The sequence below is a fragment of the Stegastes partitus genome, unplaced genomic scaffold, assembly GCF_000690725.1.
Source record: "Stegastes partitus isolate 25-593 unplaced genomic scaffold, Stegastes_partitus-1.0.2 Scaffold355, whole genome shotgun sequence".
Classification (NCBI taxonomy): Eukaryota; Metazoa; Chordata; class Actinopteri; family Pomacentridae; genus Stegastes; species Stegastes partitus.
The window spans coordinates 210849-228203 of NW_007578086.1; the positions used below are offsets into that span (position 1 = coordinate 210849).

Below are 17355 nucleotides of genomic sequence, written 5' to 3' on the forward strand. Positions count from 1 at the left end.
GGAGCTACGGAGAGCTTTATCTATGCCAACAGTCTTAACTGAAAAAAGCTGGTTTTGACCACTGAGCTGATCTGCCTATCAAATCTAAAGGAGCTGATCATACTAAGGTTTTTTCCCAAAAGAGCAATTACATAAAGCCAAAGGACCACGAGTGCGGACAGCATCGTCCAAGAGGTCTGGTCAACCAAACATTATAGTTTTGTTTTCATTCAGGTTAAGGGAGTTGTGATCCGTTCGTGTTTTTTCCGTCCAATGTCTTTTAAGCAGTCCATCAAGGCACACTGCGTTTGCCTTGGATGCATCCACAGGAACAGATTTATACTTGGACTTCTTCTCTGCTGTAAATCTCTCAGAGCTCACGTAGATAGTAAATTCATCTAAACCAGCAACATCTGTTAGACCCCATCTCAACTAGACTGTTCAAGGAAATCTTTCCTTGAATTAATACTGCAGTATTAAATATCATCAACTTCTCTCTATTAACAGGCTACGTACCGCAGGCTTTTAAAGGAGCTGTAATAAAACCACTACTCAAAAAGCCTACCGTAGATCCTGGTGTTTGAGTAAACTATAGGCCCATATACAACCTCCCTTTTATTTCTAAAATTCTTGAAAAACTTGTTGCAAGCCAATTATGTGATTATCTGCATAGAAATGGTTTGTTTGAAGAGTTTCAATCAGTATTTAGAATGACTCATAGTACAGAGACAGCACTGGTGAAGGTCACTGATGATCTTCTTTTAGCTTCAGACAGTGGATTAGTTTCTATATTTGTTCTACTGGATCTCAGCGCTGCATTTGATACAGTGAATCACAGCATCTTATTACAGAGACTGGAATGTTTAATTGGGCTTCAAGGAACAGCACCAAATTGGTTTAAATCATATTTATCAGACAGAATCCAGTTTGTTCATGTTAATGATGATTCATTCATCCATAGTACAGTTAGTTATGGAGTTCCACAGGGCTCTGTGTTAGGACGTATATTATTCACCTTGTACATGCTCCCTTTAGGTAATATTATTAGGAAGCACTGCATGAATTTCCACTGTTATGCAGACGACACCCAGTTATATTTATCTATGAAGCCAAATGAAACCAATCAGTTGGTGAAACTCCAGGCATGTCCGAAGGACATAAAGGCCTGGATGACCTGTTCGTTTAAATTCAGCCAAAACTGAGGTTACTGTATTTGGCCCTAACACCTCAGAAACACACTATCAAACCAGATAGTTACTCTAGAAGGCATTGCCTTGGCCTCCAGTTCTACTGTAAAGAAAGTTACTTTTGACCAGGACATGTTGTTCAATAGCCATATAAAACAAGTCTGTAGGACAGCCTTTTTTCATCTACATAATAATGCAAAAATCAAGAACATCCTGTCTCAGAGTGATGCTGAGAAACTAGTCCATGCAGTTAGAATTTCTAGACTGTCCATGCATCCATCCATCCATCCATGGAGGTGAGCCTGACTATATCTACCTGGTAACACTCCACCTCCTGCACCAGCTCAGGCTCCTTCCCCGCCAGTGAGATGACGTTCCACGTCACCAGAGCTAGTCTATGCCACCAAGGGACGTTACGCCAGGACGCCCGCTCCTGTCTACCACCCGGTGAGCATAGCATCCGACCTCGATCTTTTGCCCTGAGGGTGGTGGGCCCTCTGGGCAGTAGCCCCATGTTACTTCTTTGAGCTGTGCAGGACTGAGCCCCATGGGGCCCCAAGGCTCGGCCACCAGATGCTCCCCGGCGAGCTCCCCACCCAGGCCTGGCTCCAGGAGGGTGCCCCGGTTTCCCACTTTCGGGCGAGGTGGCGGCTTCCCTATTCATCGTTGTCATGAATAGGTTCTTTGCCCCCCGATGAATTGCCACCTTATCATGGTGGAGGGGTTTGCGTGTCCCTGTGATTGTGGGAGCTATGTTGTCCGGAGCACTAGCCCCTGGTAGGGTCTCCCAAGGCAAAATGGTTCTGGGGGAGGGACCAGACAAAGAGCAATTCAAAGAACCCAAAGAACTTCGAGACTGAACTATTGTAGTTCCTTATTATCAGGATGTCCCAAAAACTCTTTTAAAAACCTCCAGTTGATCCAAAATGCTGCAGTCAGAGTTCTGACAGGAACCAGTAACAGAGATCATATCTTTCCCGTATTAGCTTCTCTTCATTGGCTATCTGTAAAACCCAGGATAGAATTTAAACTCCTGCTTTTAATGTATAAAACTCTTAATGAGCAGCTCCACTTGACCGTAAAAACCTTATTGTACCGCATCATCCTAACAGAGCCCTTCGCTCTCAGACTGCAGGTCTACTTGTGGTTCCAGAGTTTCCAGAAGCAGAATGGGAGGCAGAGCCTTCAGTTATCAGCTCCTCTCTTACGGAATCAGCTCCCAGTTTGGGTTCAGATGGCAGACACCCTCTATGCTTTGAAGATTAGGCTTAAAACTTTCCTCTTTGATAAAGCTGATAGTTGCTCAGGATCACCTGAACTGTCCTTTAGTTATGCTGCTATAGCTTTAGACTGTCAGGGGAATCCCATGATGTACTGAGCTCCTCTCCTCTCCTCTCCTCTCCTCTCCTCTCCTCTCCTCTCCTCTCTTCTCCTCTCCATCACGTCCCTGACCTGCAGCTGCTGGCTTCACCGACCCTCAAAATATTTATATTTATTGTTCTGTTCTATTGCTTGCTCTCCATCTACTACCCTTTTTTTCCCCCCACCCCCTCATCCCCACTCTTACCCAACCATTTGAGGCAGATGGCTGCCTTCCCTGAGCCTGGTTCTGCTGGATTTCCCCCCCCCCCCTCTCCTTTGGGGTGGGTTTTTGGTTCCTTCCCAAGGGAGGGAGTCCAAAGGCAACTTTGGATTGTTGGGTTCTCTGTTTAAATTTGTAAGGTCTATACCTTACTCTGTTAAGTGCTGTGTGATGACGGGTGTTGTAAACTGCACCATACAACTAAAATTGAATTGAACTGAATTTAATGGGCAGATAGTGCCAAATATCACCTTCAAAATAATGGAAAGATGACAGGAACAAAATTCCCAGCACTAAAAGGTTCCTATGTAGTTTTTAAGAATAGTTTTCTTCTTATTTATACAGCACAGTGGAGATAGACAGGATACTTTTTTGCGATTTGGCATTAGTTAGATCATCGATCCACCCAACATGCTAATGGGACTCCCATACTTTGTCTGGTGGGGTCACAGATTGCTTGTGTGTACATTTTTACAATACTTTCTAAGGTACTACAGACAGGGAGCCACCGCTGTACTTCACCTTCAACCCTTTAGCCAGCAACAAAGGCACATGAGGGAGCTGATTATATGACAATGCACAAACTCTAACCTACTAGTGGAATTTTTTCCATTTGACAATTAAAATAAAGGATGTGCTTAATGTTTGTAGGTGAACACTGGCAACACTAAAATAGCTGTGTATTTTTACACGTCTGATATCTCTATGGCACGCTACACAGATCAGACAGGTGATATTTTTTTCATGAGGACCTATATTCAGAGCGCTCCCAGCGCTTTTTTGAGAGCATTAGTGTGTCCCGGAAAATGAGGAAGTCCTGCAAGATGTTTCCTCTTAGGTGGGAATGACCACAATACCCACAAGTTACTTAAGCATGAATGGATGGAAATGAGGCAGCAGTTGTGAAATCAAATTCTGACATGCAAACACAGTGACTTCTGCTTAAGTGGTAATCATGCCACAATTTCTCATCGATGTTGCGGTCGGTGTACTATACCATGTGCAATCTTTTCTTTGACAAAGTATTCTTAGAGGAGGAAATGGACCATCCTTCAGAGTGACAGAAACAGAATTTGTCTATTTCTGATCTGGCCTGCTAATTGCCTTATGACCAAAAGGATTTTTAAATTAAGATTAAGATTTAATAAAAATAAATAAATACATAAAATCAATGTGCCAGATGTTTGTTCCAGAAAAGGGACACTTGTCATGCATTTTTCACAGAAAATGTTGCCTCCATCAAATTTCAGTCGTGAAAAAAGGCAAATAATTGTATGGTACATCTAGCGTAATGCACATCTGTACAGCATTATTTCATTCATACATAAACAAAACCATGCCATACTTATCAGGCTGCTACTTTGATAACACACACTGTATTTTGCAGCATTTGATATTTTCAATAAAACACTGCCTGCAGATGTTTCGCATTAAAACGTCTCAGGAAAGGGAGGCATTTTACCAGCTGAATTACATAAATGCATTTAATGTGGAACATTTTTGTAGGCTTGAGTATAAATAAATACAAAGACAACAGGTATTTGTATTCAAGAGAGAAAATGAACTGAGTGGGCAGTATGACATGACATACTGACAGAATTAATGCTCTGAATTTATCAAAACAGCAGGTAGACATAAATGATGGTGTTGCATTAATAACAAATTACAATCGGAGTGGATGAAAAACAGGGAAATGTCTTACCAAAACATGATCAAATATTCTTAAAATATACTTACTAAAACAGAGGAAGTGATAACATCTCACATAAGCATGTTTCAAATAAAGACTAATTTGCTCCACAGCTGAATTAAATGGTAAGACTAATTTTGCAACTTTGTGGACTCATGTTTTATTTTGTCACGTTTTCAAAGCTTGTGTCCTATGTCTTATGTTGTCACATCTTACCTTTTTTGATTATAGGCGCCTGAGAGATATGGCCACTTGTGTGAGTGAGCATAGGTAGGTGGGACATCTGTATCTTTGGTGACGACAGGAGGGTGGGGGTACCCACAGGAGAGTAGTTGAAGATAGCGGAGCCATAGCTCTGCCTACGGCCTTCCCGCCGGTTGCTGTCGATAGCTGCCTGAAGCTCTCCAGGGGAGCTCAGTCCCCGCTTTTCACATTCATATGGGTAGAGGTACTTCATGTACCTGCAGGGTAGAGGAAGATTTTTCTAATGGTTTACTTAGCTTTTTTTTTCACTTCGCACCTTTGTCACATGTTGTCAATCAATCATCAATCTGGGAGTGGCACTAAAAAATCAGTGATGAAACAATGAAGCCATGTAGCCATTTAAACTAGCCGCATGCCTTTACTACTAGAACATCTTGTGTGTTTCCATGAAGAAATGAAATGGTTATATGTACAGTTCAATTATTTGATTTCACGTGCTGAACAAAATTTACAAATATAGCAAATAATCTCAAAAAGCTTCTTTGTCCACAGGGCAAAAACAAGAACTTTTGGCTGTGTGTTTGTGTCAAGGACAGAACATAAACTTATGACTAGCTGATAGGATTCATTTTTACCGTTAGTTAAAGAGACCGTCAGTTACCGTCAGTGACTGTAAGCTACAAGAAAGCTGTAACGTCTTCCAGGGGCAATGTAGTTAACAAGTAAGTCATGTTCTTGAGCTAATGTTAGAAGTTGTGTAATTCAACATGACCTGCTCTCACTGACCCAAAAATACATTTTGAGATTAAAGCTGCAAGCAGCAATGATTGGGCCCTTGCTCCTCTGTACATATGGGGACAGTTGAGGGATTGTGTTGAGGGCATGTAGATGTCCTCAGGCCTGAACTGTATGGAATGTTGCACAAATGAGTCACATATCACCTACCATGTTCACTGTAGGAACATTTATTTGATGTGTGTTTTCCATCTTTTAACCCTATTCAGGACTTTTGGGGTCTTTTGGACCCCAGGCCATTTGGTTTAGGTGACAGGTATTGTTTTTTTTATTTTTATTTTTGAAGACTTTTTTTTAAAACTTTTAACTATACAAAGGGGGACATGTGTCATGCATTTGGAACCAAAAATACGTCACCTTGTATCAAGGTCTATAATGAATACCAACAAATATTTTGCACATATTCTTTCTTTGGGGTCCAATGGACCCCGAAAGACCTTCTACGTATGGCAACATGAAAGTCCTGAATAGGGTTAAATTTAATGATTGTCTACATTGATGTTCAAATTTCCGAAGACTAGTAATTCTAAGAAGCTAATGTTTATTGCTTTTTTGATATATGTTTTGTGTCTCTTCAACAGCAGACAATAGATTTACAAGCTAAACAGTAGTATGCCAGCCACTATTGGTATTTCAACTTTCAACAGCAAAGTCTCTAGGGAGGATGCTAAATGTGATCAAACATGGTTGGATATTTTCTGGCAGCTATGGCTCAGATGGTATAGTGGGAGGATCCATATTAGGAAGGCTGGAGGTTCACTCGCAGCTTTCTTGCGTCAATGTGCCAAAGGCTCGAAGCCGCTGCAGCTGCAAAAGCTTTTAGGAAACACACTGCAATTTTTCCAGAAATTGTCCATTCTAATTGTGTCATTATTTCTCGCTCTACACAGTGTTCTGTAGAATGCAACAGAGAGGTCCATTTCCATAATTACTTTGCAATTATTTATCACTTATGAATTTTGATATTTATTTCACATTCCACATTCTCAAGACAATGAAAAAAGGAAAATATTAGTATTTTCACCTGGACAAGTGAGGTCAATTTTCTTGGATACTGGGTTGTTGCATACTTTCTGAGGGACACTTAACTACATGCTACTGTATACTGTAGCCACATCAATGGATTACTTATTTATTTAATGCAGCTTAGATAAGTGCTATGTCCATGTTTTAATATACAGTGTCTGTATACGTGTAGATTATTATTGTGTGTAACTATGGGTAAATGGCTTCGAAGACCAATATAGAGACCAGACTCCAAAAAGTCCTGTATTATCTGAAATGCATGCTCTAGCAAAAACCTAACGACATTAATCTTTAGTAATTATCTTGTTTGAAGTAACAGCTTACTCAGTGGTGAAAACAAATTTACCTCCTTTACACATATATGGCCGACATTTAAAGAAATAAACCTTTCAGAGGCATTTGAAGAAAAAAAAAGTAACACACACAATCTAAAACTCACTGGTTGCAAAATAAACAAAGTATCTCATTCATCCAGGGCACATACATAACACTTAGTTGACCTGATGTCAGTGAAGCAGTGTGAGTGCAGGTTATCAGTCATCTGGGGTTATCATCTTTGCTTGTACTCACTGTGTTCGGAGAGTGAAAGCTGCACTGGTAATAGAGGTAGGGAGGTTAAGGCCTTTGGTGATCTCACGCCATATTTTTTTATTGATGACTTCCACTAAGCCGCCTTTTTCTGTGACGAGCTTGTAGAGCATGTAGAGATCCAACACCTGCTTGGCCATGATAGGAATCCGATTCACTGGAGTCCCTGCAGAAAGCAAACACAATATCTACAATCAATTCCATTAACTTTCCTCCCATCAATAGGCTTCTCCACCTTCTTATAAGGCTAATTTATCTCAAGCCAGTCAAAAGTCTGACAGCTTTGTTAAGAGCAAGAAATATAACTTTCAAGAAAAGTTTTTAATATCTAATCTGTGCATTCACTGGAAACTTCTTTAGTAAGTACAAAGTATTATTTCTGTGACACAGTGAAATAGCCTTTGTATAACATAATGTAGTGTTAAAACGCCTTTCTCCTGTTCATAAAGTAAGACAAAATATACATATCAGGCACAATTTGCAAGATGAAGTAATTACGATGTGGGAAAACAGAAGAAACACACATTAATTACTCTTGACTTGTTAAAAAAACTTTAAAAATGCAATCGGTAGAAAATAATAGTCATCTATTAATGACCTGTCACCCTGCCCCCTTATGAGCAAAATAAAGGGGCTCCAATAATAATTTCTATTTGCGATTTAATGTTAGACATAAAGAGAGAACGACCGGTTCTTTGTGAAGATTCCAAAGTGGTTGACCCTGAGATAATTAACCTGCATTTCGCTGACAGAGTTCCATTGTGCTCATCGGATTTACCATAATAGTGATCAATAGCTGCAGAAATATAGTGCAAACAACAGCAGTGGGGCCTATACAGTGGGGGAGGGGGGGACTCTGAAGTATCGTCTAAGGTGGTAAAGCCACATCAATTAAGGCCAGTAATTACGGCTTCATTTTGCAGTGATGGCATGTGAACGAATGAGACACTATTAAACAAAAGATTGATGTTCCTCTCTCCTCTAAAGACAATACCAGCAGCAGGTCTGAGGCTGCAGTGCCTCAGACTTGCTCTTTTGAAAAGAAAGTGCAGGACAGGCTTGATTTAAACAACAAATGATTTCAGTATAATTCAAAGGAAGACAATGCTTTGCATGACATGACATGAATCTTATGAGAGAGTTTCACTTTTTATATGAGAATAAGTGCAATCTTTTTTTCTGTATACAAGTAACTGTTGAGTCGACTGACTTAGGACAGATTTTATATTAAAGAAAGTAAATGTGAAACCCAGACAAAAACTATAAAGACACAACACTTGACCTGCACGATCCATCATGGGCTGGGCAGCACTGAAGGATGATGCACCACCTTTTTTCTCATAAACTCAAAGAAATTCCATTCAAAGAAATTCTACTGTAGTGCTGTTGAAAGCTTCCGGGCACGGATGATCATTGCCTGGTATGACATCAGCACCGATCAGGACCACAAAGCCCTGCAGAGCAGTGTGATCAGCTGAGTACACAGCCAGTGCAATACCTTCTTCTTCAGCTATACACAAAATGGCTCAGAGTCAGAGCACAACAGATTATGAAGAACACTGCTGCTGTCTAAAAACCAGCAAAAAAAAGAGAGAAAAGTCTTCTTTTCTCAAGCAATCAGGAGTGCGAACTCTGAGGCAGCAAGGGCCCAAATCATTTTTGATGTATGCATTTCTTCTATACACAATGAAAGGTTTCAGTTTTTAATTTCTAATACATTTCCAAAATTTTCTAAAAATATGTTTTCACTTTATTGTGAAAACTCAGTTTAGATTGATGCCAAACTGGCAACGATATCTATTTAGAATTTAATCTACAACACGATAAATGGTGCAAAAGTCTGCTGTGGTATTCATTTTTATTGCTTGTTTTTTTTCAATTTTCAGATGTTAAGTAGTTTAAAATCATTATAAATAAGGCTAAGTTTAAGGTAAAGATACAATCAAGATAGTTTACTTAGGAGAGTTTTGCTGCACAGCTCCTACTACCCTGTCACAGTGTTTAAAACTAGCCATCTTGTCTGTTCTACTGAAAAAAAAATACTGCTAGTATATTTGGCAGTTGTTTCTTTATATTCTACATTTTACTTCTGTTGTCAACTACTTTTATTTTAATCTGCATCTATTAATTGGCATATATGGAATAAAAGGAGACAGAGACAATAATTTAGTGCTGCAACAAAATCCCTGAGTGTGTCTGTAACTTAACTTATACTACACAACTATATTTAACCCAACTTCAATCTGATAATTTTGAGGTGATCTTGATTTAAAACTGAGCCCAAAAACTAAAGCATATTTGCAGTTTGCTTGCGAACATTAAGAAAATTAGAGCATCAACTATTCGTGTGGTATGAAAAGAACATACGATACAGTGAATGGTTTTCATTGGCATGAGCTGCTGGGAGAGTTGAGCATTACAGTAAAATAGTATGATACAAAATAAAAACACCCTTTCCTTGTAGCTTACCTTTATCACCACTAATTAAAACATGCACGTGTACTGATGTATAAAACTAGTATTTGGTTGAAGACACAGTAGCCAAACAAAGATTGAGATAATAAATAAAAGCCTCAGCCTTTGTCTGACGGAATCTGAGGAGACACAAGCCTCTTAAAACAAGATTTATGTGCTTTCAATACTGAGGGTGATGTATTTGTCTCTCTGATTCCCTGAAAGAGATATAAGGAATAAAAGAGCAAGAATGGAGGCCTTTTGTCAGCACAAACTATCTCATCAGGTCATGTGTCATTATGACAGTGAGCAATGGTGGACAGAGTGGAAGAAATCCACTTTGCACAGAGTCTAGCAGTCTACTTCAGTTAATCTCTGAGCTGCTCAGAGAAGAGCAGTTTGTAATTGGAACAATATGGAACATCAGGGCCTCTAGTAGTGCAGTAATCATCTTTATGCTTGGCTTCATCACTTTGCACCTCCGAGCCGATAATGGGATGACAATTTCTCCTCCTCATTGACTTTGCTACTTTGCTCTTTTAACCCTTGAAATGAACGAGTAATGCAGGGACGCAGGGGAAACCAATTGTTTATCTACTTTGTTCAAATCCCTAAATAAAGACAAAAAAGAAGCTGTAAGGCACAGACTGTCGTACATCGCCAACATGTGAAGGTTCAAGGATAGAAGAGGATGTTTTGGGCACCCAGGCAGTTTAATTCCAACCATGAGGATGCTATTCTATGCTTTTGCTTGGTCTAAAAATCCAATACAAAAACTAACTAATGTTTCCTCTGTGCCACTAAGCCCAATTGTTGTCCCAAAACTGTGATTCATGCATCAGTGAGCCTCACTGTTAGACTGGGTGACATGTTCCTTCATCACCACACACACACACACACACACACACTGCGGTTTATTTTTTACTCCCACAGATACTGCCACGCTGGCCCAAATACTCACTAGGGCACCAAGTGGTAACTAAAAATAAAAAACTATACATGATACTTTATAAAGCTGCAAGCAGTTATAAAATAGAAATCAAAATGTAACTTCCTTTAACTGATGATGCTGAGTGGAATATTCAGATAAATGAAACTATATTGAAGATACACAAAAGTGTTTAGTTAAATATATTCATTTATTTTTGATGGTCAGTAGAATATTGCTTATATTCGTAGTGTTACAAATCAGTACTACTTATAGTCCCTTACTTGTAGCAATCCAAATAATGGTCTTTCTGCAAAATAAAGCAACATTTCCCATCCAATGAAGATCACGATTTTTAACATGGTTTCAACTTGTGTTTATGGTGGGTTTTTTATTTGATACAAGACATTCCAGGCATAGAAAGAAACAGTCAGGGCCATAGCAGAGCAGTGCACTGATGACAGTCTCAGAAACACAGATTCAGACATCTGGGTCAAAGTTGTTGCTGAGCTGGTGTACTACAGCTGCAGCAAGTGAAACAGGGGTGGGTGGACAAACAGACAGTGACTTCATTAATCTATGTATTACAGAGGAAGCAACTGTGTAGACCTACATATAAGACATTTTAAGGCAGGAAGGGGTTATTTTCATGAGAAAAAAAAACTTTTACATTTGTGACTTTGATGCGCAGAGATGAGTTTTTAGGGATTTATTAATTTTTAACTGCTGGTTGTAAACCACAGTGCCGTGATAAAATGCAATCTGAAATTGTGTGGAAACTTCAAATACCTACATAAATTGTAACATAAAGTTAACTCTGTGTGATAATTATACTAAAGACATAAGAGAACAAAAAAATTAGGTTAGTCAAGTGAAATGTGAAAGCTGGATGCAGCAGCAAGGTAACCATTGTCTTTGGATCGAAGACTCTCCCATCTTTTAAGGTTACTCTTAAGTAGCCTTTTCTTCCTCCACATAGTATTGTTGAGCAATTAGGTGGGCAACAAAAGTTGACTTATTTGAAAAAAAAGTGCTGATAGGAAGTCTTAGAGATAATAATCAATTAATACCCACAGTCCCAAAGCAACAGTAAATCATCCTGAGTATTTATCAACACACAAAGGAGGCCATTCCAGCCATTGTCTGTACTGCTTTTGATGGAATCACTCAATTAGGATTCCATGTCTTTCCTTCCATGAAGGAAAAACCAACACAAAGGTGTTCCAACCATCTGCAGCATGATTGAAGCCATTTAGGTTACTCTGACAAGAGAAAATATAGCAGTGAAAGACAGTGCACGGCACTGCTTTACCAGAAGGAATAGTGTGAAAATGAAGACAGCACATCTGTGCTTCTTGTAGGGGAAAAAGAGTAAAATGTATTTTAGGGAATAATGAACTCACTGTCTGAAATGTACAGCAGCTTTATAAAAAAGAAGGGTTGAAATACGAATATGACTTGCCACCATCTTAAAGACTGGAAATGCAAATGTGAACATGAGGAGAAAGAAAGTATGAAGTTAAAAAGAGACAGGCAAACAATGATGCCTCAGTATTTGCTTTTTTGTTATAAAGGAACACTATGTAACTTTTACTCAATAGTAGCCAAAAGCTACGGATGCTGCTCGTACTAATGCTGATTCCCCATCAACAGCAGCCTGGGATTCATCTTCATCAACAGAGCTGTTGTCATCAGAACTCTCCAATATCAAAGAAAATGCTGCTTTGAACTAAACCTGCAACCAGCTTCAGTGCCATCATGTTACTTTGACAATAAGCCGAGCAATTCTGTATCATTGTGTCCTGTTTAGGCATTAGAAGACTGACACCACACACTCTGTTTCACAAAGCAGGTTTAGTGAAAACTCTGAGTCTGTTAACAATGAAATGAGGAAAAGTCTGAGTTTTCCATTTCACAAAGGGAGGAAAACTCAAACCAGACGAAGACGGGTCACTCTTGCCTGTTTCACAGAGAGAGGTAATGTAAAGCCTCGGTCAGTTACCATAGTAACAGACTCTATGTACCTAACCTGGTCAGGACCAGGCTTTTCTCAACGAACCTTGAGTTTGTCTTTGTCTCAGCCCTCTTTCAACCACACGCGCTATTTGATTAATTAATTATTTAATTCATTCATTCATTCAGTCAGCAGGCGAGTTTTGGCATAGCCTAGTTCTGCCCGTCTGTCAAAAATCATTAAAAAAAAAAATCAGTCAGTAGTCTTTATTAGAAGTCCATTAGGCACAGTAGGTGGTCACTTTTTTCACTAACATGTCCTTTTGATAACAATCCTGTGGTGGAAGGTGCAGCATTACTGCGCAGAGAATTAAATATTCGTCAGGAGATGGTTATCAGACCATAGCACAGATGTTCTAGCATTTCCAGACAGTTACCGTTTCATGTCCCAGTCCATCATCTACATACACAACCTAATTCGTCCTTACATGTGCAGCATTACCAACCGTAGTCATGCTCTCACATCCCAGCAGATACTGTGTGTTGCGCTGCGTTTCGTTGCCAATGGAAGTTTTTTGTACAATGTCAGAGATGCAGAGAACTTGACTACGGCAACTGTATGCAGGGCGGTCAGAAAAGTGTGCCTCGCCATTAAACAGCTTTTCCCCATCTTTGTGGTTTTCCCTGGACAAAAACCTGTCAGAGCCATCAAGGAGGAGTTCCACAGGATTTCAGCAGAATGATGTAGAGATCTGTTAGATTAATTTTAAATTATATTCTATTGGTGACATTATGCTGCAACCTCAGACTTGAAGAACGTTTTTATATTTCATCTTAAGCTGCTGCCAAGTTCGCTTCTTCCTGCAGGATTGCACCCAAATGAAATAAATTAATAGGCTACCATTCAAGCAGTTTTCCTGTAATATTATTGTGATTGCAAAGGACGACATTTAAACTTACGCATTGACCCGAGCAGCAATGTTCTCCATGCCGTCTCTCTCTGTGTTGCAGCTGCAGCGGCGTTACACTTTTTTTAAAAAACGTGTTCAAACTCGCCGTATGAGCGCATTAACATTTCCAGTTCTAGTGGGTGAAAGACGCAGCCTTCCGCTTCCCCGTTGCCATGGTGACTTGTCGAATCAGTACTCCATTGATGCTGGCTTTCTATAGTTGTGGGGCACGCGCTTAACTCCAGGTGAAACTACTCTGAGTTGATGAAACTAACTCAAATCTGCTGTTCTGGAACCAGAAACTCAGTTTCCTATCTCAGAGTAGAGCAACTCAGAGCTCAGGATTAGACTCAGAGTTTGTTGAACCTGGGGATATACATGTGATCTGATCTGCACGGGTTTAACTGCCATTATTAAAACTGCTTTAGGGCAATGCTGCTGCTTTTCCTAATAAATCTGTAGCAAAGAAATATTGATGTTGCAGTCAGAGTTGGTGAATAAAAAAGTATCTTAGTTAACAAGAGTTTTCTCTGTGTTATTCTGCACTGCACAATGAAACTGGATTGATAGCATACATGGAGGCAGTAACTACACACATCACTTTGAAACACATCATGCTCAAGTGAAATATCTGCACAACTTCACCTACAGTACCGTGAAAAAGTATTTGCCCCATCTGAAATTCTTATTGTTTTGCATATTTTCCCCCATTTTAAGATCAAACAAATGTAAATATCAGACAAAGATAACCCAAGTAAACACAAAATGCAGTTTTTAAATGATATTTTTATTTATTAAGGAAAAAATAACTATTTGAAGCTACCTGGCCCTGTGTGAAAAAGTAATTGCCCCCTAAACCCAATAACTGGTTGGGCCACCCTCAGCAGCAACAACTGAAATCAAGCATTTTCCAGAACTGGCAATGAGTCTTTCACATCTCTGTGGAGATATTTTGGCCCACTCGTCTTTACAGAATCGTTTAAATTCAGCAACACTGGAGGGTTTTCCAACATGAACAGCCTTTTTACGGTCATGTCACAGCATTTCAGTCAGATTCAAGTCCAGACTTTGACTAAGCCACTCCAAAAGCTTCACTTAGTTTTATTTTTTTAAAGCCATTCAGAAGTCGACTTGCTGGTATGTTTTGAATCGTTGTCCTGCTGCAGAACCCAAGTGTGCTTCAGCTTGAGGTCACCAACCGATGGCCGAACATTCTCCTTCAGGATTTTCTGGTAGAGAGTAGCATTCATGGTTCCATCAATCCCAGCAAGTTGCCCAGGTCCTGAAGCAGCAAAGCAGCCCCAGACCATCATACTACCACCACCATGTTTGACTGTTGCTATGATGTTCTTTTTCTGAAATGCTGTTACTTTTACGCCAGATGTAACGAGACACACATCGTCCAAAAAGTTCAACTTTGCTCCCGTCAGTCTATAGAAAAGTCTTGGGGATCATTCAGATGTTTGTTTGCAAAAGTAAGATAGCCTTTACGTTCTTCTTGGTAAGCAGTGGTTTTGGAACTCTGCCATGGATGCCATTTTTGCCCAGTCTCTTCCTTATTATTGAGTCATGAACACTGACCTTAACTGAGGACAGGGAGGCCTGCAGTTCTTTACATGTTGTCCTTGGTTCCTTTGTGACCTCCTGGATGAGTCGTTGCTGTGCTCTTGGGGTCATTTTGGTAGGCCGGTCACTTCTGGGAAGGTTCATCGCTGTTCCATGTTTTCTCCATTTGTGGATAATGGCTCTCACCTTGGTTCGCTGGAGTCTTAAAGCTTTAGAAACGGCTTTGCAGCCCTTTATAGACTGATAGATGTCACTTATTTCTCATCATGTTCTTGAATTTCTTTGGATTGCTGCATTTTGTTGCAGCTTTTTGAGATCTTTTGGCTGACTTCATTTTGTCAGACAGGTTTTATTGAAGAGATTTCTTGATTGAACAGGTCTGGAGGTAACCAGGCTTGGCTGGTCAGTGAAATTGAACTCAGATTTCCAAAAAATGTGATCAGCCACAGTTAATTGATGATTTAACAAGGGGGGGAATTACTTCTTCACACAGGGCCTGGTAGGTTTGGATAGCTTTTTCCCATTAAAACACTAAATCATTTTTTAAAAAACTGCATTTTGTGTTTATTTTGGTTATTTTTGTCTAATATTTAAATTTGTTTGATGATGAAATATAAAAAAAAAAAAAAAAAAGAATTAGAGAAGGGGGCAAATACTTTTTCACGGCATTATAAATACAAAGTGTTTGTGATGATTACCACTACTGCTAAATTTGCATATCCGAGTTTAAAAAAAAAAGGAAGATTTAAAAGCTGTTCTTGTGCTGTGAAACTTCTACATTTATATGCAGATTCAATCTCAGTCTGACCTAATACATCAAAGCTTAACTTTTTTCTGGTCATTTACTATAATAGTGTGCATTGGAAACTTTTGAGCACGATGCTTCCCCACATGGGACCAAGAACTTTTGAAGCCGAAAGCTAACCAAGCCTCAATCATGGCAATATGCATGTACAAATCAGTTTTGTCACAGTCACTGGTACTAATTTTGGAAGACACGAACAAACAGTGTTGCTCTGTACCTGGTCTAGATCAAAAAACACCAATTTTATCTGAGGATTTAAAAAGAAACATTGAAGTATTAAAGTGAGCGAGAACATGAAAGGAAAAGGAAAGGAAGATTGAGCGCAATGAACATGAGTTTGTGTGCAAAAAATGCTTTTCCAAGTTTCTGGAACTCTACTGAAGAGATAAAACCACATTTTAAAAAGATATTCACAGTTTGTTCTTGCTAACAGTCAGATCATGTCCCGCACTGACATTCTCAGTCACCTGTGAAATATTAGATCTTCTGTTTCTCCTCTACATATCATATCATGTCGCTTTACATCACAGTCCTCAAATGTGTGCTGTTGACCACAATTACAGACCCTCTTAAAGTCACTTTAGTCCCTGTTCCTATTGAAACACCAGTTAGTTAAACAGTCTGTGTGACTGACGCTCCTGCCATCAGTGTCCCAACAACCGATTCAGTCAGTCAGTAAATCAACGATATTGAAGAAGCACAGTATATTTGACACTTTTCTCTGGGATCTATGGTTAGCAAGCCTGCCTGGCTGACATTTCTTTGTCCGTGCTGAATGACAGTGATGTTTTCAAGAAACATTGATTCGGATATTCAGAGCAGTCCACTCTCATCACAGTTGTCAGACACGAGCAGTAGAGATAGGCTGTTGCTGATCTGCTTCGCACTGACAATGTCTCCCTACATTAAGTCCAAAATCAATCTCTAATTGAACGCTCCAACAACAATCCATACTGTCTCTAAACCCAAGAGACCACCTAACTATAACATTACTCTATCAAGAGGGCTTTTCTGCAGCTGTCACAGCACACAGCTGGACAGGATTTTAGTTTTTGGGATATTCTGACTGTCACACATACAGCAGAGTGTCACAGCTAAATAACCTACTTGGTATCATCATTTTCTTTTTCTTTTTAATCTTATACACATCAACTGAAATAAATACAGATTATATTGCAATATATAAATACAGGAAGGTGAAGAAGAGACATGGTCTACAAAAGCTGCTTTTGCATGTGGTGTTGCTTTAAATGTTTATTAATTAATTTAAAAAATTGATACATAAGTGTTTATATTATCCACTAGCTCCTAGAAACATTATAGCATTTCCTCCCAGCTTACTGTTGATGTTTTGAAATTCAGCAGCAAATAGATTCGAAACATCAAGAGATAGAGAAATGTTGGAACTTCGTATGATTGTTTCATTTGTAAGCCAGTTTTAAATTTTTTTGTGTTTTAAATTTGACTGCATCAGTGTACCGAAATTGAATGTTTGTGCAAATAATGACTTATCCAAAAATTGGCCATATAAATCTGGCTCTCAGAAAAGTTACACAGAGGTCGTCAAAGACAAAAACGTCCAAGTCAAAAAACACACCATAAACATTTTAATATAATATCAATATTTTCTACTTCCAATGACTCAACA

The 17355-nt window shown here is 39.3% G+C and overlaps 1 protein-coding gene across 1 annotated transcript in view; it reads right to left on the reverse strand.

The window, feature by feature from the left end:
- arid3c (AT rich interactive domain 3C (BRIGHT-like)) overlaps positions 1-17355 on the reverse strand; it is an 82681-nt gene that overhangs the window by 7691 nt on the left and 57635 nt on the right. Inside the window, exons 4-5 of the mRNA XM_008284345.1 lie at positions 7034-7217; positions 4655-4899 (exon numbers count right to left, since the gene is read on the reverse strand). Coding sequence (XP_008282567.1) covers positions 4655-4899; positions 7034-7217 — 429 coding nt within the window. The remainder of the gene's footprint in view (positions 1-4654; positions 4900-7033; positions 7218-17355) is intronic.